Source organism: Vulpes vulpes, chromosome 9, assembly GCF_048418805.1.
Source record: "Vulpes vulpes isolate BD-2025 chromosome 9, VulVul3, whole genome shotgun sequence".
Classification (NCBI taxonomy): Eukaryota; Metazoa; Chordata; class Mammalia; order Carnivora; family Canidae; genus Vulpes; species Vulpes vulpes.
This window is the reverse complement of record NC_132788.1, coordinates 1589213-1612716: the sequence shown is the minus strand read 5'-3', so window position 1 is coordinate 1612716 and position 23504 is coordinate 1589213. Positions and strand designations below refer to the sequence as shown.

Genomic DNA, 23504 nt, shown 5'->3' with positions numbered 1-23504 from the left:
TGACCTGAGGGAGGATTTGGTGACTCTGCCAGGGAGCTCTGTGTGGGACACAAAGCAGGGAATGGACAGGCTGGAGCTCATTATGAAAGCATGGTGGCCATTCAGATGGAGATTAGAAAGGTCTGGAGTTGACAAGTGAGAAGGCAGGAGGCAAGGACAGTGAATGCACTTAGAATGTCAGGTGACAGCCCAGGATGGGCAAGGGAGAGGGTGGACAGTGTCCCGGCTGGCTCCTGGTGGTGACCTCCTCCACCTGGAGCTGAGCAAGCAGTTTTGAACAGGATGACTCAGGTCTTTAGGTACCAACTGCCCTTGAAAATCCGGGCTCTGAGAGTGAGTGACCTGAGCCTGACCTGCGATGAGCAGCTGTTCTCAGGCTGCGGTCCATGGTCAGCATCATGCTGCTTCCTGTTTACCATTGTCTAGTTTCCACCAGACAACACACCACAACTCACTAGTGCAGCTATCGTACTAATGCTGCTGAGCGCAGCCTCCCCGCCGTCCCCCTGTGCACCTGTGCCCACTTCCAGAGGGACAGTGAAGTGTGTGTAAGGGAGGCACAGGTGAGGACGGGGATTTTCTACATCAGTAGAAAATTACAAACGTGTCCTGATTTACACTCCCTTCCAGTGGCTCCCGTCCTCGACACTGCTGGTTACTGCCCCTCTGCGTAGTTTGAGACATTTGGGCATGTGTGCAGGAGGACGTCTCTAAGGTGGGAACTTGCTTTCCCCTGATGATTAGCAGGATTGTGCACATTTTCAAACGTGTGTGGTACATCTGGCTCCTCTCCTCTGCAGGTCACTTTTACTAGTCTCTCACCTGTATTTCATTGCGGTTGTCTTATTCTTGTGTGTCAACGATTATTTATATGTGGTACAGACAAGTCGGTTTCCAGTCACGTATTGCAGTGTGCCTTCCCAAGCTGTGCTCTGCCCTTACACACCGCAGACTGTCTCAATTTTCATGTAGCTCCATCCACAAGGTATTTCCTTAATGCTTTAGTCCTTTTTGCTCCCTGCACAGGATGTCTGGGAGGTGCTTTCCTGTGCTGGGATCATGAGGGTCTTTTGTATGATATCACAATTATCCTTTTAAATTAGATCTGTGTTCAGCCTAAGACTCTTCTGTGTGTGTATTATGAGGTAAGAGCCAAAACTCATGTTTAGCATATGACTTTTTAAAATAAATTTATTTTTTAATAATAAGTTTATTTTTTATCTGTGTTTAATTTGCCAACATACAGAATAACACCCAGTGCTCATCCCGTCAAGTGCCCCGTCACCCGTTCACCCCCACCCCTCGCCCTCCTCCCCTTCCACCACCTCTAGTTCGTTTCCCAGAGTTAGGAGTCTTTATGTTCTGTCTCCCTTTCTGATATTTCCTGCCCATTTCTTCTCCCTTCTCTTTTGTTCCCTTTCACTATTATTTATATTCCCCAAATGAATGAGAACGAATGGATAAAGATGTGGTTTATGTATACAATGGAATATTCCTCAGCCATTAGAAATGACAAATACCCACCATTTGCTTCAACGTGGATGGAACTGGAGGGTATTATGCTGAGTGAAATGAGTCAATCAGAGAAGGACAAATAAATTTATTTTTATTGGTGTTCAATTTGCCAACATATAGAATAACACCCAGTGTTCATCCCATCAAGTGCCCCCCTCAATGGGCAGTCACCCCCACACCCTGCCCACCTCCCCTTCCACCTGTTTAGCATATGACTATCAACTGTCCCAGGTGTTAATACCTTTGCATAGACTCCACCTATTTAATAAATGGGGTGTATAGACAAGCATGGGGTTAACTTCCAGGCTCTCTATTCTGTTCCATCCTCAATTGGTCAAACCTCTACTTCCCTCATTGTCTCATTACACCTACTATGAGTCTCTGATAGTGTAAACCCCACCTCGCTGTTTCTCTTTTCAACAATGTCTTGGATACACTTGGTATTGCAGATTTCAATATGTGCTTTAGAATCAGCTTTTCCAATTCCACAAATGAAAAACACTGGGATCACACTGACTCAATTCAGTGTTGGGGGAACTGCATGTATGCAATACTGAGTGTGCCAGTTTGAGACCATGGAATCCTGCCATGTTACTTAATCTGCTTTGGTATCTCTCAACAGTTTTATGCATTCCTGGATTACAGACAACTTGGAGTTGGGGATAATGTAATTTTTATATATTGCTTAATTAGACTTGTTTGAGAAAATACCTTGTTTGCTTATGATTGAGATAGAATATTTTAAAAATTTTCTTCAAACGTCCTTGTCAGATTTTGGCATTAAGATTACACGGGCCTCATAAAACAAAATGGAAAGTTGTCCTTCTATTGTTTTGAATATTTTGTGTAAGATCGAGTATTTTTGTAGGTTTGGTCATAGTTCCTAGAGGTATTTACTTTCACAAGTAAAGCCATCTGATCCTGAAATCTTTTGCATGGAAAGATTTTAAAGTGCATATTACAGTTCTCAATAACTATGAAATTCAGAGATGTTCTACTTGATTGGGGGGTCAGTTGTGGTGGGTGATATCTTTCTAGTAGTTTGCCAATTTCATCAACATATCAAGTTTATGAACACATTCTGTCATGATCCACTCCAATTCTAGGGTCTAGTGGTAGTATTCCAGGGTCTAGTGGTATTCTAGTGGTATCCTCCTTTCACTCCTGACATCAGTAATTTCGCCTTTTCATCTTCATCCCTCAAAACTCTTGTCATTTGATAGGTCTTCTCAAACAATCACCTTTTGGAATAACATCTTTCTGTTTTCTACTTAATACATTTTATTCTTTATTTGTTCCCTTGTATTTTCTTGGGATTTCATTCACTAATCTTTTTATAATATTTTCAGATGAATACTGATTTCCTGTTTTTCTTATTTTCTAAGTTACAGAGGAAGCCTATAAATATCCCATTATTTTATTATTTTTTATTTTTTTATTGGTGTTCAATTTGCCAACATATAGAATAACACCCAGTGCTCATCCCATCATCCCATCAGAGATACTCCCTTTTTTTTTGTTTTTTCATTAAATTTCCTTTTAAACACAGACTTAAATTAATCCCAGGCACTATTTTTGTTACTCCTCTTACACAGTTTTTAAATTTCAAAATTTTTGTTTAGACCCATTGGTTACTTAGAATTACTTAGTAAATTAAAAGTTACATGGGGATTTTTTTTAAATAAATTTATTTTTATTGGTGTTCAATTTGTCAACATACAGATTAACACCCAGTGCTCATCCTGTCAAGTGCCCACCTCAGTGCCCGCCACCCAGTCACCCCAACCCCCCGCCCACCTCCCCCTCCACCACCCCTAGTTCGTTTCCCAAAGTTAGGAGTCTCTCATGTTTTGTCTCCCTTTCTGATATTTCCCACTTATTTTTTCTCCTTTCCCCCTTATTCCCTTTCAATATTTTTTATATTCCCAAAATGAATGAGAACATATGTTTGTCCTTCTCCGATTGACTTACTTCACTCAGCATAATACCCTCCAGGTCCATCCACGTTGAAGCAAATGGTGGGTATTTGTCATTTCTAATGGCTGAGTAATATCCCATTGTATACATAAACCACATCTTCTCTATCCATCATCTTTCGATGGACACCGAGGCTCCTTCCACAGTTTGGCTATTGTGGACATTGCTGCTAGAAACATCGGGGTGCAGGTGTCCCGGCGTTTCATTGCATCTGTATCTTTGGGGTAAATCCCCAACAGTGCAATTGCTGGGTCGTAGGGCAGGTCTATTTTTAACTCTTTGAGGAACCTCCACACACTTTTCCAGAGTGGCTGCACCAGGTCACATTCCCACCAACAGTGCAGGAGGGTTCCCCTTTCTCCACATCCTCATCAACATTTGTGGTTTCCTGCCTTGTTAATTTTGCCCATTCTTACTGGTGTGAGGTGGTATCTCATTGTGGTTTTGATTTGTATTTCCCTGATGGCAAGTGATGCGGAGCATTTTCTCATGTGCATGTTGGCCATGTCTATGTCTTCCTCTGTGAGATTTATGTTCATGTCTTTTGCCCATTTCATGATTGGATTGTTTGTTTCTTTGGTGTTGAGTTTAATAAGTTCTTTATAGATCTTGGAAACTAGCCCTTTATCTGATATGTCATTTGCAAATATCTTCTCCCATCTGTAGGTTGTCTTTGAGTTTTGTTGACTGTATCCTTTGCTATGCAAAAGCTTCTTATCTGGAATAAGTCCCAATAGTTCATTTTTGCTTTTGTTTCTTTTTCCTTCGTGGATGTATCTTGCAAGAAGTTACTGTGGCCGAGTTAAAAAGGGTGTTGCCTGTGTTCTCCTCTAGGATTTTGATGGAATCTTGTCTCACATTTAGATCTTTCATCCATTTTGAGTTTATCTTTGTGTATGGTGCAAGAGAGTGGTCCAGTTTCATTCTTCTGCATGTGGATGTCCAATTTTCCCAGCACCATTTATTGAAGAGACTGTCTTTTTTCCAGTGGATAGTCTTTCCTCCTTTATCGAATATTAGTTGACCACTAAGATCAGGAACAAGACAGGGATGTCCACTCTCACCACTGCTATTCAACATAGTTTGGAAGTCCTAGCCTCAGCAATCAGAAAACAAAAAGACATTAAAGGCATTCAAATTGGCAAAGAAGAAGTCAAACTCTCCCTCTTCGCCAATGACATGATACTCTACATAGAAAACCCAAAAGCCTCCACCCCAAGATTGCTAGAACTCATACAGCAATTCGGCAGCGTGGCAGGATACAAAATCAATGCCCAGAAATCAGTGGCATTTCTATACACTAACAATGAGACTGAAGAAAGAGAAATTAAGGAGTCAATCCCATTTACAATTGCACCCAAAAGCACAAGATACCTAGGAATAAACCTAACCAAAGAGGTAAAGGATCTATACCCTAAAAACTATAGAACACTTCTGAAAGAAATTGAGGAAGACACAAAGAGATGGAAAAATATTCCATGCTCATGGATTGGCAGAATTAATATTGTGAAAATGTCAATGTTACCCAGGGCAATATACACGTTTAATGCAATCCCTATCAAAATACTATGGCCTTTCTTCAGATATTTAGAACAAATTATTTTAAGATTTGTGTGGAATCAGAAAAGATCCCGAATAGCCAGGGGAATTTTAAAAAAGAAAACCATAGCTGGGGGGCATCACAATGCCAGATTTCAGGTTGTACTACAAAGCTGTGGTCAGCAAGACAGTGTGGTACTGGCACAAAAACAGACACATAGATCAATGGAACAGAATAGAGAATCCAGAAGTGGACCCTGAACTTTATGGTCAACTATTTTATACACTTTAAATGTTTTGAAGTTTGTTGCTTGGTGTCCAGAATATAGCCAATGTATGAATGTGTTCTTTGTAAACTTGAAAATAATATACATCCTCTGATGAATGGATAAGAAGAGTTGGTACATACATGCAATGGAATATTAGCCATAAAAACCCATGAAATCTTGCCATTTACAACAACATGGATGGATGTAGAGGGTCCTATGCCAAGTGAAAGAAGTCAGAGAAACACAATTATATGATCTCACTCACGTGTGGAATTTCAGAAACAAAACAAATGAACATAGGGGAAGAAAGGAGAGAGGCAAACCAGAAAACAGACTCTGAACTACAGAGAACACACTGAGGGTAAGAGAGGGGCGGTGGGGGGGGAACGGGGGAACGAGGTGATGAGAATGAAGGAGCGCACCTGTCATGATGAGCACCAGGTGCTGTATGGAAGTGCTGAATCACTATACTGTACACCTGAAACCAATAGTATACTCTGTTAACTATACTGGACTTTAAATAAAACGTTTTTAGAAATATTTTATTTATTTCTTTATGAGACACACACACACACACACACACACACACGAGAGAGAGAGAGAGAGAGAGAGAGAGTCAGTCATAGACTTAGGCTTTGGGAGAAGCAGGCTCCCTGGAAAGATCCCAATTCGAGACTCAATCCTGGACCCCAGGTTCTCGCCCTGAGACAAAGGCACTCAACCACTAATCCACCCAGGCGACCCTAAATAAAAATGTCTTTAAAAAAGTAAAAGAAAATATACATCCTGCTGTTGGATGCCGTGCTCCATTAGGTTATGGTCACTGATGTTACTGCCTAAACGTTCCGTATCCAGGTTGGCACCTTGTGTGATTGTTCTATCAGTTCCAAGGGAAGGGGTTAAAATCTCTCACATAGTTGTGGATTTGTACTTTTCTCCCATAAGTGTCCAGTTTTGCTTTGTACATCCTGAGGCTCTTCTGGCAGGTGCTCACACGTTTAACACGGTTTCCCGTCTCGGGGGAACCAAATGTTTCTGGTCACTGTGAAGTGTCCTCTTCTCAGCTGGTGCTTCCATCCTGAAGTGGGCTTTGGGGTTCGTATAGCAACTGTGGTGTCGTGTGGTTGTTTGGTGGAATGTTAGTTTGCTGTGTATGTTTCCATCACTTTGTTTTCAACACTTTATGTTTGCTTTTTTATGTATGGTTAAGTTTTGTTTCTTCAACCTGCCTACTGGCACATCTTTTCATTGGAAACTTATATTGTACAAGACATTTAGTCCTTACATAATACTGACATAAATAGGCTTTATGTCAGTTTCCTGCTACCTGTAAGTCATGCTCTGCCTTTCCTCCTGTGTCAAATTCTCTCCATTTATTTTTATTTTATTTATTTAATATTTTTAAACGATTCTATTTATTTATTTATTTTAAGAGACACACACACAGAGAAAGGCAGAGACATAGGCACAAGGAGAAGCAGGCTCCACGCAGGGATCCTGATATGGGACTCAACCCCAGGACCCTAGGATCACTCCCTGGGCTGATGGCAGGCGCTAAACCATTGAGCCACCCAGGCGTCCCTTATTTTATTTATTTTTAGATGCAGTCCTCTCTTTATTATGGATGTTCTCAAACACACGGGCATGAAACTTAGAGCACTAATGGATTACCTATTCACACCGACCAACTTCAATAATTACCAACCTGGAGCCAATCATATCTAATCTCTCTACAGTGAGGACTTTAAGGAAAGACAACTCCTATGTTACTATTTATTATAAAACAATTAACATTTACTTCTGAATGTCATAAAATTTCCATTTACTGTTTTCATTTTTTGATTGGCTCATTTGTCCTTTATAGTTTGTTTTGGAACAGGATTCAACAACATCTTTACACCATGTTCTCTTGATGCCTCTTGAATCTCTAATTCACTGGCTGCCTGTCCCTCTATTTTCATTTCGAAATTATTACTTCACCTTATTTATTGAATAGGTTTTTATATCCTGCAAAGCTTCTCATATCACAGATTTTGCTGATCATGTCCCTGTAGGGTTGATTAGCATATTCTTTTGCTCTTTATATTTCCAGTAACTGATAGGTCCTAGAGACTGTCTCACAATTGATATTTGGCAGGAATATTTCATAAGTGTTGTGTGTACTTTCACTGAGAGGTCCGTCCCCCTGGCTGCACCTCTTGTTCTTGTTAATATTAGTGGCCATCGGTAATATTACCTAGACTCACTATTTCATTAGGGGTTTATAAGATGACAATATTCAAATTTTGTAATTCAATCTTCATTTACTAGTTGCAATATTATATAAATGGAAAATTCCTCTAAATAATTATTTCCTCACTGTGAGGGTCACTGTATGGATTCCCTCTTCATCAACCTCCAAAGAAGCCAACGAAGTGGGATTTTTCACTATTATATGCTCAAAGTTATATTTTTAGTGTAATTGATGTGCTTCAATTAAATTATCTAGTTTAAAATGCTAGTGAATGTTTTTATTTCACCTTGATTATATTTTATTTTTAATATTTAAAATTGAGGAACAATTCTCACATGATAATAAATCACAATTCAACCAGTTCAAAGTGTTAATCAAGTCTGGTGTTTTTCTTTCTTTTTTTTAAATTTTTATTTATTTATGATAGTCACACAGAGAGAGAGAGAGAGAGAGGCAGAGACACAGGCAGAGGGAGAAGCAGGCTCCATGCGCTGGGAGCCCGATGTGGGATTCGATCCCGGGTCTCCAGGATTGCGCCCTGGGCCAAAGGCAGGCGCCAAACCGCTGCGCCACCCAGGGATCCCCTCTTTCTTCTTTTTCTTTCTTTCTTTCTTTCTTTCTTTCTTTCTTTCTTTCTTTCTTTCTTTCTTTCTTTCTTCTTCCTTTCTTCTTTCTTTCCTTTCCTTCTTCTTTCTTCTTTCTTTCTTTCTTTCTCTTTCTTTCTTTCTTTCTTTCTTTCTTTCTTTCTTTCTTTCTTCTTTCTTTCTTTCTTCTTCCTTTCTTCTTTCTTTCCTTTCCTTCTTCTTTCTTCTTTCTTTCTTTCTTTCTCTTTCTTTCTTTCTTTCTTTCTTTCTTTCTTTCTTTCTTTCTTTCTTTCTTTCTTTCTAAAAAGATTTTATTTATTTATTCACGAGACACCCAGAGAGAGAGAGAGGCAGACACACAGGCAGAGGGAGAAGCAGGTTCCATGCAGGGAGACCAACGTGGGACTCAATCCCAGGTCTCTAGGACCTCGCCTTGGGCCAGAGGCAGATGCTCAACTGCTGAGCCATCCAGGGATCCCCCTGGTGTTTCATTTCTAATTATATCCACAGTGTTCAACTCTCTGGTTCCAGAATAGTTTCATTATACAAAGCAAGCACGCCCCTTCTCTCTCTCCCAACCATATTTTGGCAAATACAAATGTACTTCTGTCCCTATTATGCACATTTTATATAGATTGACCTATAGAATGTTTAGCCTTTGGTGTCAAGCTTCATTAACTCAGCATAATGTTTTCAAGGCTCATCTGTGTTCTGTCTTGTAGTAGATCATTATTCCTTTTGAGGCTCCAGGTGGATCACCTAGCTCAGCATCGGACTCTTGATTTGGGCTCAGGTCATTATCTCAGGGTTGGGAGTCAAGCCCCATATTGGACTTCATGCTGGGAATGGATCCTACTTAAGATTCTCCCTCTCCCCTTCTCTCCCTATGACCCTCCCCCTGCTCACCCATATACTTCCTTCCCCCGCCCCCCACTACCAATGAAGAGGCTGAATTTTTTTTAATGGCTAAATAATGTTTCACTGTATGAATATTTCACATTTTATCTCTTCACCATTTGATGGGCGTTTGGTTTGCATTTACTTTTAGCTATTATGATTATTGCTATTATGCACATTTGTGAACAGGCTTTTTTTTATAAATTTATTTTTTATTGGTGTTCAATTTGCCAACATTTAGAATAACACCCAGTGCTCATCCCATCAAGTGCCCCCCTCAGTGCCCATCACCCAGTGACCCCCACCCCCCGCCCACCTCCCTTTCTACCACCCCTAATGAACAGGCTTTTATGTGAACATATATTGTCATTTCTCTTGGGCACATCCCTATATGTGGATTAGGGTGGGTCATAGGGAAACTGTATCTAACTTTCTGAGGTATGGCAAGACTCTTTTCTACAGAGGCTGTACCACTCTTAGATTTGTACCTGCTGTATATGAACGTTATGGGTTTTCCAAATTCCCACCAACATTTGTTCTTCTCTATTGTTAAAAAAATAGGCATTTTATTTTATTTTATTTCGCATTCTAATTCATTTTTTATTTTTTTTATTTTTTTTTAAATTAATTTTTATTGGTGTTCAATTTACCAACATACAGAAAAACACCCAGTGCTCATCCCGTCAAGTGTCCACCTCAGTGCCCGTCACCCATTCCCCTCCAACACCCGCCCTCCTCCCCCCTTCCACCACCCCTAGTTCGTTTCCCCGAGTTAGGAGTCTTTATGTTCTGTCTCCCTTCCTGATATTTCCCAACATTTCTTCTCCCTTCCTTTATATTCCCTTTCACTATTATTTATATTCCCCAAATGAATGAGAACATACACTGCTTGTCCTTCTCCGATTGACTTATTCAGGACACCTGCACCCCGATGTTCCTATCAGCAATGGCCACAATAGCCAAACTGTGGAAGGAGCCTCGGTGTCCATCGAAAGATGAATGGATAAAGAAGATGTGGTTCTAATTCATTTTTTAAATAAATTTATTTTTTATTGGTGTTCAATTTACCAACATACAGAAAAACACCCAGTGCTCATCCCGTCAAGTGTCCCCCTCAGTGCCCATCACCCAGTCACCCCACCCCTCGCCCACCTCCCCTTCCACCACCCCTAGTTCATTTCCCAGAGTTAGGAGTCTGTCATGTTCTGTCTCCCTTTCTGATATAAAATATAGTGAAAGGGAATAAAGGGGAAAGGAGAAAAAATGAGTGGGAAATATCAGAAAAATAGGCATTTTAATCAGAAAAGTGGAATCTCACAGTAGTTTTGTTCCACATTTCTCACTTGACCAATGATATTGAACATATTCTCTTGTACTTATTGGCCAGTTGTACCTTTTATTTGGAGAAATGTCCATGCAAGTTCTTTTCCCAATTTAAAATTTGATTGCGTTTTTGTTGCTGAGTTGGAGAAGTTCAGTCTATTTCATGGATACTAGATCCTTATTAAATATGTGTAATTCGTCAAAAGTGTCTACCTTCATATAGGTTTTGTCTTCATCTTCTTGAGACTGTCCATGATTTTAATTTTGATGAAGTTCAGTTTGTCTATTTTATTTTAGTTTTAAATTAGTATTTTGTTGTTTGTACTTTGATGTCACATTTTAGAAACTGCTAATTCCAAGTCACAATAATTGACACTGATGTCTCTTTCACCTCTGATAGTTTTATTGCTTTAGCACTTGCATTTAGGACTCTGTCCATTTTGAGTTTTTCTTTATGTGGTGTGAAGTAAAGCTCTTAATTCATTCTTTTGCATGTGGATATCAGGTTTCCCATCACCATTTTGGGAAAGGACTATTTTCACTGTTAGATAGTGCCCTTGGGCCACCTTGTGAAAATCGCAGGTGTGTGAGTTTATTTCTGTATTCTTGATTCCATTGCTTTGGTCTATGTCTATTCTTGTGCAAGCACAACACTGTTCTGCTTCAAAGTCAGTTTTGCCTCTTGCACTCACCCCAATGTTCACCATGTGAACAGCAGCAATGTCCACAGTAATCAAACTGTGGAAGGAGCCATGATGTCCATCCATACATGAATGGATAAAAGAGATGTGGTCTATATATAAAATGGAATATTACTCAGCCTTCAGAATGCATGAATACCCACCATTTGCTTCAATGTGGTTGGAACTGGAAGGCACTATGCTGAGTGAAATAAGTCAATTGGAGAAGGACAATCATCATATGGTCTCACTCATATGGGGAATATAGGAAATAGTGAAAGGGATTATAAGGGAAAGAAGGGGAACTGAGTGGGAAAAATTAGAGACAGAGACAAACTACAAGAGATTCCTAACCCTGGGAAATGCACAAAGGGTTGTGGAAGGGGAGGTGGGCAGGGGAATAGAGTGATTGGGTGACGGGCACTGAGGGGGCGCTTGATGGGGTGAGCACTGGGTGTTATACTATATGTTGGCCAAATGAACTTTAAAAACCCACAAAGTTAGTTTTGAAATGAAGAAATGTTAGTCTTCTACTTTGTTCTTTTAAAGGCGGGCACTGAGGTGGGCACCTGACAGAATGAGCACTGGGTGTTATTCTGTATGTTGACAAATTGAACACCAATAAAAATAAATTTATTTTAAAAATTGCTAAGAAACAAAATAAAAATAAATAAATATTGGTTTTGGCTATCTAGGGTCGATATCTACCAAAAAATAAAAACACCCAGTCATTGGAATTTTGATAGGATTACATTGATTCTTTATGTAAACCTGGGGATTACTACATCTTGACATTGGTAAGTCTTCCAGTCCATGATCATGGGATATCTTTACATTTATGTAGACCTTCTTTCATTTTGTTCAGCAATGTTTTGTAGTTTTTCTGTATCTACTGAGATGAAAATGTGGGTTTTTTCCCCTAAATTCCATATGTACGGTGTATTAAATTGAGTGATCTTCATATATTAACTACTCTTGCTTTCCTGGGATAACTCTCACTTGGTTATGCTCTATAATCCCTGTGAAGTTCTCCTTCTTTAGCTTGCTCATATTTGGATAAGGATTTTCGTATCTATATTCCTAAGACATATGGATTTTAGCTTCATTTTCTTGCAATATCTTTGTCTCAATTTAGTGTGAAAACAATACAGGCCTTATGGAATGAATTAGGAAGTGTTTTGTCCTATTTTTAAAAAAATAATTTTTAGAATTTGAGACCTACTAGTGTTAATTTTGTACTCACTGGTAAAAGTCACCACTAAAACCATCTGGTTCTGAACCTTTCTTCATCAGAAAAGCTTTTTGACTATTGACTCAATTTATTTGTTATATGTATGCTCAGATTTTCTATTTCTTCTTGAGTCAGTTATGTTAGTTTGTTTCCAGGAATTTGTTCATTTCACCTAGTTTAGCTCATGTGTTAGCATACAATTGTTCCAATATATTCTTATACTTTTTATTTCTCTAAGGTCAGAAGTCATGTGTCTGCTTTTATTTCTGATTTTAGAAATGTAAGTCTTCTGACTTTCATTGGTCAATCTAGCTGAAGGTTTGTCAAGTTGGTTAAATTTACAAAGAACTAACTTTTAGTATCATTGATTATCTGTGTTATTTTACTCTCTTCTAATTTATATTTGTCTTCTCTAGCCTTTATTATTTCATTCTTTCTATTTGCTTTGAGCTTAGCTTTCTTTGTATTGTTATTCTACTTTCTTTCCTACCATAGAATGTTAAATTATTGATTAGAAATATTTTTTAAAATGTTGTTGTTTATAGCTATAAATTTACTTTTTTAAAGATTTTATTTGTTTATTCATGAGAGACACACACAGAGAGAGACACAGAGATACAGGCAGAGGGAGAAGCCCACTCCATGCAGGATGCCTGATGTGGGACTCAATCCTGGGACTCCAGGATCACACCCTGACCAAAAGCACGCGCTAAACTGCTGAGCTACCCATGGATCCCTAATATAGCTATTAATTTCTGACTCCTTTCATTGAATCTCCTAAGTTTTTGGGTGTTGTGTCCCAATTTTCATTAATCTCAAAATACTTTATATTTTCTATTGTGATTTCTTTCTTGACCCATTGGAGATATAGAAATGTGTTGTTTAGCTTCCACATGTTTGTAAGTTTTCCAAATTGTCTTATGTTGTTGCTCTGTGATTTCATTCCATTTTGTTTGGAAAACATACTTCCTGTACTATAAATCTTCTAACATTTGTTGAGACTTGCTTTGTGAACTAACATATGGTCTATCCTGGATAATGTTCCACATGCACTGGAGATGAATGTATTCTGCTATTGTTGGATACAGTGTTATCCATATATGCTTGTTAGGTCTATTTGGTTTATATGCTGTTCAAATCTATTATTTCCTTGTTTATACTAGGATTTGTTGTCTATTTATTATTGAAATTGGGGTATTGAAATCTTTTTTTTTTTTGGAGTACTGAAATCTTAAACTATTATTGCTAAATTAACTTTGAGTTTCAAAGGATATATTTGGGTAGATGTAGAATTCTAGTGTAATTATTTTCTTTGAACAAAGAAAAATATACTTCCTTTTAATTTGACTTCTTTTTTTTTTATCTGGTAAGACAATTGTCAGTCTTCCTTCTAAAACTGATACTTTGAAGTGACTATGTCTTCCTTTTTAAGATTTATTTTTTTATTTTGGGGGGCTGGAGTTGTGGCAGAGGAAGAGAGTGTCTCAGGCAGACTCTGTGCTGAATGTGCACGGATGGGGCCTAAACTCACATCTCTGAGATCACAACCTGAGCAGAAGTCAGGAGTCGGAGGCCAAACTGACTGCCTCCACCCAGTCCCTCCTAAAGTGATTATGTCTTCTTTCTCAGGCTGCTTTTAATATTTTTCTTTTTATTTTGGTTCTAAATATTTTTAGTATGATATGTCCAAGTGTGGTGTTCTTTATAAAAATGCTGCTTGATTTTGTAGGGTTAATGTATATTTAGAATAATATCTTTCATTAGTTTGAGATAATACGTGGCCATTATCTTTTCAAGCTGTGATTCAGCCTATTTATCTCTTTCCCCTTCTTTAGGAACTGAAGTATATATGTCTCTATATACTTGGTCTCTAATCCTCATTTCTAATTTTTCTACGGTTTTGAGTCTCACTGCTTCACTCTGAATATTTTGTACTGATCTGTATTCTAGTTCACAAATTTTCTCTTTAGCTATTTCTAATCTGTAAAATTCATTCATTGAGTCCTAATTTTAGCCATTGTACTTCTAAAAAGTTACATATTATTCTCTTGGTTGCTTCCATATTTTGACTAAGTTTCTTAGTCTCATCTTTCAGCCTTGGATAATAATAGCTTTATATAAAGTTTATGCGTGTTACTCCAAATTCTGAAACCACTTTGGGTTTTTCTATGGTTTCATAATTTTAATTTTTATTGCAGGAACTCCTCTATTTTTAAATTCTATCTGGTAGTAGTTACACAAACTTTTTAAAAAATATTTATTTATTCATGAGAGACACACAGAGAGAGAGAGAGAGAGAGAGAGGCAGAGACACAGGCAGAGGGAGAAGTAGGCTCCATGTAGGGACCCCGATGTGGGACTTGATCCTGGGTCTCCAGGATCACGCTCTAGGCTGAAGGCAGTGCTAAACCCCTGAACCACCCAGGCTGCCCCACAAACTTTTATAGATAACACCTGCAGTCTAGGATAACATGTCTTCCTCTTGAAATATGTTTATTTTTGCAAGGTGTCAGAGGCACTAGCACTCAGATCACATCTTAATACACTTTCAGTGATTGAAATGGTCAGAAGCTAAGCTGAATACCTATTCCTGATGTAACTCACTCCCATGGTGCATCCCAGCTGGTCCCTAGTAACCAACCACTGTCAGCATTAGCTCTGCAAGACAAGCAAACCCTCACTGCCCATCCACCTGGCCTCTGAGATGCCCCTTCAAAATTGGCTCATGTCTCAAGGGAAAAAAGCAGCTCTGAGTAATGAAATCCCTGGGCCTCTGTGTTTATCTTGAATTTTTGTATGTAACTCTTAACCATTACTTTCTTGTATGTTCAATGAGATTTTCTCTTTGTTGTTATTTATCTTCTAAATAGTCTTCAGCCGAAAGTTTAGCTTGACCCACTTAATCTGCCAATATTGGGGGTGAAATTCCCCTTGGAAGGACTGAGGCTCATGCCATCCCACAGAAATGGAAACCTCTCCATGGTCTACTTTCAAGATTTTGTTCTGGAGGGATTTGAAAGTGGCCTGGAAACCCAGGCCCTGCTCTTTGCTGTGTTCCTGGCCCTGTATATGGTGACTGTACTGGGCAACTTCCTCATGATCATCGTTATCACCCTGGATGCCCGCCTGCACTCCCCAATGTACTTCTTCCTCAAGAACCTCTCCTTCGTGGACTTGTGCTACTCATCTGTGATCGCCCCCAATGCACTGGCCAACTACTTCTCCTCATCCAAGGTCATCACCTTTGCAGGATGTGCCACCCAGTTATTCTTTTTCTCTTTGCTGGGAACGACTGAATGCTTCCTCCTGGGTGTCATGGCGTACGACCGCTTCATGGCCATCTGTAGCCCCTTGCGCTACCCCAGCACCATGTGCCAGTCTGCCTGCACTCGCCTGGTGCTGGGCGCCTACTGTGGAGGCTGCTTCAACTCTGTTGTGCAGACCAGCTTCACATTCCACCTCCCATTCTGCAGCTCCAACCGCATCAACCACTTCTTCTGTGATGTGCCCCCTCTGCTCCAGATCGCCTGTGGCAACACGGCCATCAATGAACTTCTCTTGTTTGGCATCTGTGGGCTCATCATTGTGGGTGTGACGTTTGTGATCCTCATCTCTTATGGCTACATCACAGTGACCATCCTGAGGATGCGCTCAGGAGCTGGGAGACGCAAGGTCTTCTCCACCTGTGGCTCCCACATGACTGCAGTGACCCTCTTTTTTGGGACTGCCTTTGTCATGTATGCTGAGCCAGGAGCAATTGAGTCCATGGAGCAGGGCAAGGTGGTCTCTGTCTTCTACACGCTGGTCATCCCAATGCTCAATCCCCTCATCTACAGTCTGCGAAACAAGGATGTGAAGGAGGCTGTGAGGAGGCTGGGCCAGAAACACATGGTCATATGAAGGATGTGCGGCCAGGAGTCTGTGGTCCTACAGGTAGATGGAGGTGATTGGGGTTGCCAGGCTTTGTGTGATGAATTAATTAATTAACAGTCATAAATTTTATTCACAGACATAGAATAAGCTTTAGGGATATGTTATATGTTATACCTACAAACAGTAATATATTGTGTCCTTAAAAATGTAGCTTAAGTGCTCTCATCAGAATACAATTTTTAAAAATGACCCTTCACTATAGGAACAAACTGTTGTTTGTTGGATGGGAGGGGGGTGGGGAATGAGATAACTGAGGGATGGGCATTATGTTGGGTACATGATATGATGAGCAGTGGCTGTTATACGCAACTGGTGAATCATTGAAAACTACATCTGAAAGAAGATATATATTGACTAATTGAATTTAAATTTTTAAAATGTTCAACACTAAATAGCCATTCACACAGTTAAATGAGGAAACCCTGGTCTCACATGCAATGGGACACTGGAGACTCAGAAGGAGAATGTTGCTGTCATAGAAAGCTAACCATTGTACTGCATTCGATAAAAAGATTAAAAATACAGATCAGTTGTGGGATATAATCATATTCTTGTAAGAGAAAAAAAATAATTAAAACACATGTGCCCCTGAGTCCACCTTTACCCCAACAGTTAAAGTGGTGGAAACTCCAGACCTCCCACAGAGTAGGGGCAGTGTTTGGGGTAAGCAGAGAAGCACGAGCATCCTCGTCACAGGCCAAACACTTTTGATTTCTTTGAATTTTTCAAACACATTTCAGTTTTTTTATTTGAAAAGCAACCTCCAAATATCCTTTTCCAGGAATAGGAATGAGGTCAAGGTAGTTGTCTTCCACTTGTGGATCAGGCTTTGCTGCAAGGAGACCAACAGCAAGCAGAGATGGACCCAGAGAGGAGTGTTTCCCGACAGACAATTTGGGCTCACAGAAGAATGGTACACCTAAGGTGATGGGGAGAAGGGCTGATGAAATGACTTTGGGCTCAAAGTGGCTCACCTGCCACTCCTGGGAGGACAGTACACTCTGGTCACAGGGTCTGCTCTCTGAGCCTATGCTCCTCTCTGCACACCCTCTGGGGCCAAAAGAGAATTCTGGGCCTTGTTGTCTGGCCTTGTAGGAGAGGGCAGGTCACACAAGGCTTGGTAACAGGGGTACCCAGGAGATCCAGGATTCCCAGTGCACTGCAAAGGCCAGAACACAAACAAGCTCACCTAATTGGCTATTCAAGGCCCAAGTCCCAGCCGTGCAGGAGGAGAGACCTTCCCAGCACAGTGACCCCAAGGTGCAGGACGTTGTTCTGCTGCCTGGATGAAGAAACAACACGTGGAAGCTGAGGTGAGTTGAGAACATTTCACCCCATCTTCCACCAGGATCAAGAACCTTCCTGTAGCTCAAACATGGAGCACTCAGGCAAACTCTCCCTGAGACCCTGAGGGTGCTCCCTTTCCCCCTCTCAACTCTCTTCATTATTTGGGAAGCCAGAGCTGAAAAAGGAGGGGTGAGAGTGCTCCATGCTCACCTGTTTTTCATCAACATAGATGTGGGCCAGGAGTGGGGGAGTCACTGGGAGAGAGGGTACTGGCTGTGTGATATTGAGCAGTCATGACTCTCACCTGGAAGAGGTGAGGGTCAAGGCAGCCATCCCTCAGGGCTCCCAGGGTATGAAGGACACCGTGTGTGTAAGGGAGGCATCAGAGCTTTGGTAGACAGTAAGCATTCAGGGCTTGCCTCAGCAGCTGAAGGGGTGACCCCACTCCTGTCCCGGCCAGCACTGGCTTGGGCTTCAGGGTCATTCCATCTAGAGGGACATGTTTTCATTATAATCAGAGAATCATAGCACCAGGCTCCCTCACGACCTGAAGTGTATTTCTCAGGTTCAAATCAGTAGCTCAAAAAGAAAATCAGTAGCTCACCAGAGTATTGAGCACACACTTCTAAGGGACATGGTCCCGAGGAGGGGGATGCAGAAATAGGGGAGACCAAGGCTAGCCCTGGGGAGCTCGTGGCTCTGCAGGAAGGCAGACATGACAACAAACACCTGCAATATGATGGGGCACAGGCAGTGAAGGGGTGTGACCAGGCTGCTGATGGCACAAAGGAGGAAACAGTCACATCAGAGAGGTGAGTGCCCATGGGGAAACAGGAGAGCTTGTCACACTGACTCAGTGGATGGAGATAGACAAACTTTGAGGCAGACCAAGAGAATCAGAGAATTACAGAGTATATGTGCCCAATGGAGCTGAGGTGCCCACCAAGACCCTTCAGGGGCTCCTCTCCAGGATTCCTCAGCTGGTGGGGAAGCTGTAACTCATTTGCATTAGGGAGCAATATGACCTGAGGGAGGATTTGGTGACTCTGATCAGGGAGCTCTGTGTGGGACACAAAGCAGGGAATGGACAGGCTGGAGCTCATTATGAAACCATGGTGGCTTTTCAGATGGAGATTAGAAAGGTCTAGAGTTGAGAAGTGAGAAGGCAGGAGGCAAGGACAGTGAATGCACTTAGAATGTCAGGTGACAGCCCAGGATGGGCAAGGGAGAGGGTGGACAGTGTCCCGGCTGGCTCCTGGTGTGACCTCCTCCACCTGGACCTGAGCAAGGAGTTTTGAACAGGATGACTCGGGTCCTCAGGGACCAACTGCCCTTGAGAATCCGGGCTCTGAGAGTGAGTGACCTGATCCTGACCTGTGATGAGCAGCTGTTCTCAGGCTGTGGTCCACAGTCAGCATCATGCTGCTTCCTGTTTACGGTTGTCTAGTTCTCCACCAGACAACACACCACAATTCACTAGTGCAGCCATGGTACTAGCACTGCTTAGAACAGCCTCCCTGCGGTCTCCCTGTGCACCTGTGCCCACTTCCAGAGGGAAAGTGAAGACACAGGTGAGGACAAGCATCTTCCACATCATTAGAAAATGAGAAACGTGTCCTGATTTACACTCCCTTCCAGTGGCTCCCATCCTCGACACTGCTGGTTACTGTCCCTCTACTTCGTTTGAGACATTTGGGCAGGTGCGCAGGACAACATCTCTAACGCAGGAACTTGCTTTCTCCTGATGATTAGCAGGATTGTGCACAGTTTTAAACATGTGCGGCACATTTGGCTTCTCTCCTCTGTGCGTCACTTCTATGAGTCTCTCGCCTGTATTTCTACAGGGTTGTCTTATTCTTGTGTGTCAAGGATTATTTACAAGTCGGTTTCCCTTCAGAAAGGCAGCTGTCTGATGTCGGAGTGAAAGGAAGATATCACTGGGATCCTAGAGTTAGAGTGGATCAAGGCAGCTGTGCTCTGCCTTGACACACTGCATACTGTCTTGATTTTCATGTAGTTACATCCACAAGGTATTTCCTTTATGTTTTAGTCCTTTTTTCTCCCTGCACAGGACATTTGGGAGGTGCTTTCCTGTGCTGGGGTCATGAGGGTCTTTTGTATGATCTTCACAATTATCCTTTTAAATTAGATCTGTGTTCAGCCTAAGACTGTTTTGTGTGTGTAGTAGGAGGTAAGTGCCAAATCTCACTGTTTAGCATATGACTATCAACTGTCCCAGGTGTAAAGACCTTTGCATAGACTCCACCTATTTAATAAATGGGATGTGTAGACAAGAATAGGGTTGACTTCCTGACTCTCTGTTCTGTTTCATCCTCAGATGGTCAAATCTCTGCTTCCATCATTGTTTTATTACACCTAGTATGAGTCACTGTCTGATAGTGCAAAACCCCCTTTGCTGTTTCTCTTCTCAACAATGTCTTGGAAATACTTGGTTTTGCACATTTCAATACATGGTTTAGGATCAACTTTTCAGATTCCACCAATGAAATCACTGGGATCCAACTGACTCTGTTCAGTGTGGGGAGAATTGACATCTATGCAATATTGAGTGTGCCGGTTTGGCCACCTGGGATCCCGTCATGGTACTTAAATCTATTTTGGTTTCTCTCAACATTTTTATGTATTATTGGATTCCAGACAACTTGATGTTGGACATACTACAATTTTTATTTATTAGTCATATGGTTGGTTTGGTAAATTAGGTTATTCGCTTATTGAGATAGCATAATTTTAAATTTTCTTAGACATCCTTGTCAGATTTTGGCATTAAAATTGCACGAGCCTCATAAAATAACATGGAAAGTTGTCCCTCTTCTACTGTTTTGGTGATTTTGTGTAAGATCAAGTATTTTGTAAATTTGTTCATATTTGTTCATCATAAAGTATTTACTTTCACAAGTAAAGCCATCTAACCATGGAATCTTTTGCACGGAATGATTTTAAGTACATATTACATTTCTCACTAACTATGGAACTAGCATATATTCTCTTTGGTTGGGGGTCAGTTGAGTTGGGTGATAATTTTTTAGTACTTCACCATTTTTATCAACACTTCAAGTTTATGAAAACATTCTGTCACGATCCACTCTAACTCTAGGATCCCAGTGATATCTTCCTTTCACTCCGACATCAGAAATTTTTGCCTTTTCTCCTTCAGCCCCCCAAATTTCTGTTATTTGATCAGTCTTCTCATATAATCACTTTTTGGTATAATGTCTTCTGGTGCATGTGTTTTCTATTATAAATTTTCTTCTTTTTCACGTTCTATATCCTTGGGATATCATTCACTAATGTTTTATAGTATTTTCAGACAAATACTGATTTTCTGTTTTTCTTCTTTTCTAATGTATGGGTATAAGCCTGTTAATTTCCCTATAAAAACAGACTTGAATGCATCCCAGGCACTATATTTTTACTCATTATGAAATTTTTAAATATCGAAATTTTAATTTAGACCTGTGGCTTATTTAAGTATCTCTTTTTAAAAAAAGATTTCATTTACTTATTCATGAGAAACACAGAAAGAGAGGCAGAGACATAGGCAGAGAGAGAATCAGGCTCTATGCAGGGACCTTGATGTGGGACTCGATCCAGGACTCCAGGATCAGGCCCTGGGCCAAAGGCAGTCGTTCAATGGCTGAGCCACACAGGCATCCCTTACTTAAGTACTTTTGATGTAAAAAAATACGCAAGACTTTTAAAATGCTCTATTTGTGATTTACTCTTGGCTTAATTTAAATTGTGCACAAATATATTTTTTACACCTTCAGTCATTTGAAATTTGTTGAATGATACTCTGTGTCCAGAATACAGTCACTGTGTAAATATGTTATTTATAAGATTGAAAATAATGTACATCCTCTGATGAATGGATAAGAAGAATTGGTATATTCATGCAATGGAATATTACTCAGCCACAAGAGACCATGAAGTCTTGCCATTTACAACAACATGGATGGATAGAGAGGGTCCTATGGCAAGTGAAAGAAGTCAGAGAAAGACAATTATCGTATGATCTCACTCACGTGTGGAATTTCAGAAATAAAACAAAAGAACATAGGGGAAGAAAGGGGAGAGGCAAACCAGAAAACAGACATGAGAGACTCCTAACTCTGGGAAACGAACTAGGGGTGATGGAAGGGGAGGTGGGTGGGGGGTGGGGGTGACTGGGTGATGGGCACTGAGGGGGCACTTGGGACGAGCACTGATGTTATTCTATATGTTGGCTAATTGAACACCAATAAAAAATAAATTTATGAAAAAATGTAAAAACAAAACCAGTGCTTCTTAAAAAAAAAAAAGAGAAAAAGAAAACGGACTCTGAACTACAGAGAACACACTGAGGGTGAGAGAGGAGAGGTGGGGGGGATGGGGAACGAGGTGATGGGGATGAAGGAGCGCACCTGTCGTGATGAGCACCAGGTGTTGAATGGAAGTTCTGAGTCATTATATTTACACCTGAAACTGATATTATACTCTGTTGACTATACAGGACTTTAAACAAAAACTTAAAAAAAAAAGAAAACAAAGGATATACATCCTGCTGTTGGGTGACGTGCTCCATTAGGTTATGGTCTCTATGTTACTGCCTACACGTTCCGTATCCAGGTTGATATTTTGTTGATTGTTCTATCAGTTCCAAGGGAGGGGGTTAAAATCTCTCACATAGTTGTGGATTTGTACTTTTGTCCTGTAAGTGCCCGGTTTTGCTTTGTGTATCCTGAGGCTCTTCTGGCAGGTGCTCACACGTTTAACACGGTTGCCCGTCTCGGGGGAACCAGATGTTTCTGGGCACTGTGAAGTGTCCTTTTCTCAGCTGGTGCTTCCATCCTGAAGTCAACTTTGGGGTTCGTATAGCAACTGTGGTGTCGTGTGGTTGTTTGGGGGAATGTTAGTTTGCTGTGTATGTTTCCATCACTTTGTTTTCAACACTTTATGTTTGCTTTTTTATCTCTTACATAGCATATGGTCAACTTTTGTTTCTTCAACCTGCCTACTGGCACATCTTTTCATTGGAAACTTATGTTGTACAAGATACTTTAGTCCTTCACATAATACTCATACAAATAGGCTTTATGTCCGTTTCCTGCTACCTAAAGGTCGCGTCTGCTTTTCCTCCTGTGTGAGGACAAATTCTCTCCACTTGGTTTTATTTTACTTATTTTTAGATGCTTGCCTCTTTATTGTGGATGTTCTCAAACACACCGACATAAAACTAGAGCAGTAATGGATTACCTATTCACACAAACCAACCTCAATATTATCATCCTAGAGCCGATCATATCTAATCCTTCTAAAACGTGAGGACTTTAAAGAAAGACAACTCTGATGTTACTATTATTCAGAAAACAATATTTACTTATTAATATAAATTTCCATTTAGTGTTTTCATTTTTCTGATTGAGTAATTTTTCCTTTATTGTTTGTTTATTTTATTTTTTAATTTTTTATTGGAGTTCAATTTGCCAACATATAGAATAGCACTCAGTGCTCATCCCGTGAAGGGCCACCCTTAGTGCCCATCATCCAGTCACCCCAACCCCCCCCCCCCACTTCCCCTTCTACTACCCCTTGTTCATTTCCCAGAGTTAGGTGTCTCTCATGTTTTGTCTCCCTCACTGATATTTTCGCTCATTTTCTCTCCTTTTCCTTTATTGTCTTTCATTAATTTTTATATTCCCCAAATGAATGAGACCATATAATGTTTGTTTTAGAAGAGGATTCAATAACATCCAGAATACACCGTGTTCTCTTGGTGCCTCTTGAATCTCTAATTCATTGGCTGCCTGTCCCTCTATTTTCATTTCAAAATTATTATTTCACCTTATTTATTGTCAAACAGACTTTTTACTCTGCAAAGCTTCTCATATCACAGATTTTGCTGGTCATGTCAACATATTCTGTTGCTCCTTATAGTTTCAGGAACTGGTAGGTCCTAGAGGCTCAGTCTGGTTTACAATTGATTTTCTGGCAGGAATATTTCATAACTGTTGTATGTACTTCCACTGAGAGGTC

At 40.5% G+C, this 23504-nt stretch overlaps 1 protein-coding gene across 1 annotated transcript; it reads left to right on the top strand.

Annotated features, from left to right (window-relative positions):
* The first annotated feature begins 15197 nt into the window (after positions 1-15197).
* On the top strand, positions 15198-16148 carry LOC112911264 (olfactory receptor 9S13-like). The gene has a single exon (XM_025987720.2). It carries the CDS (start codon positions 15198-15200, stop codon positions 16146-16148), a length of 951 nt encoding a protein of 316 aa, XP_025843505.2.
* The last annotated feature ends 7356 nt before the right edge of the window (positions 16149-23504 follow it).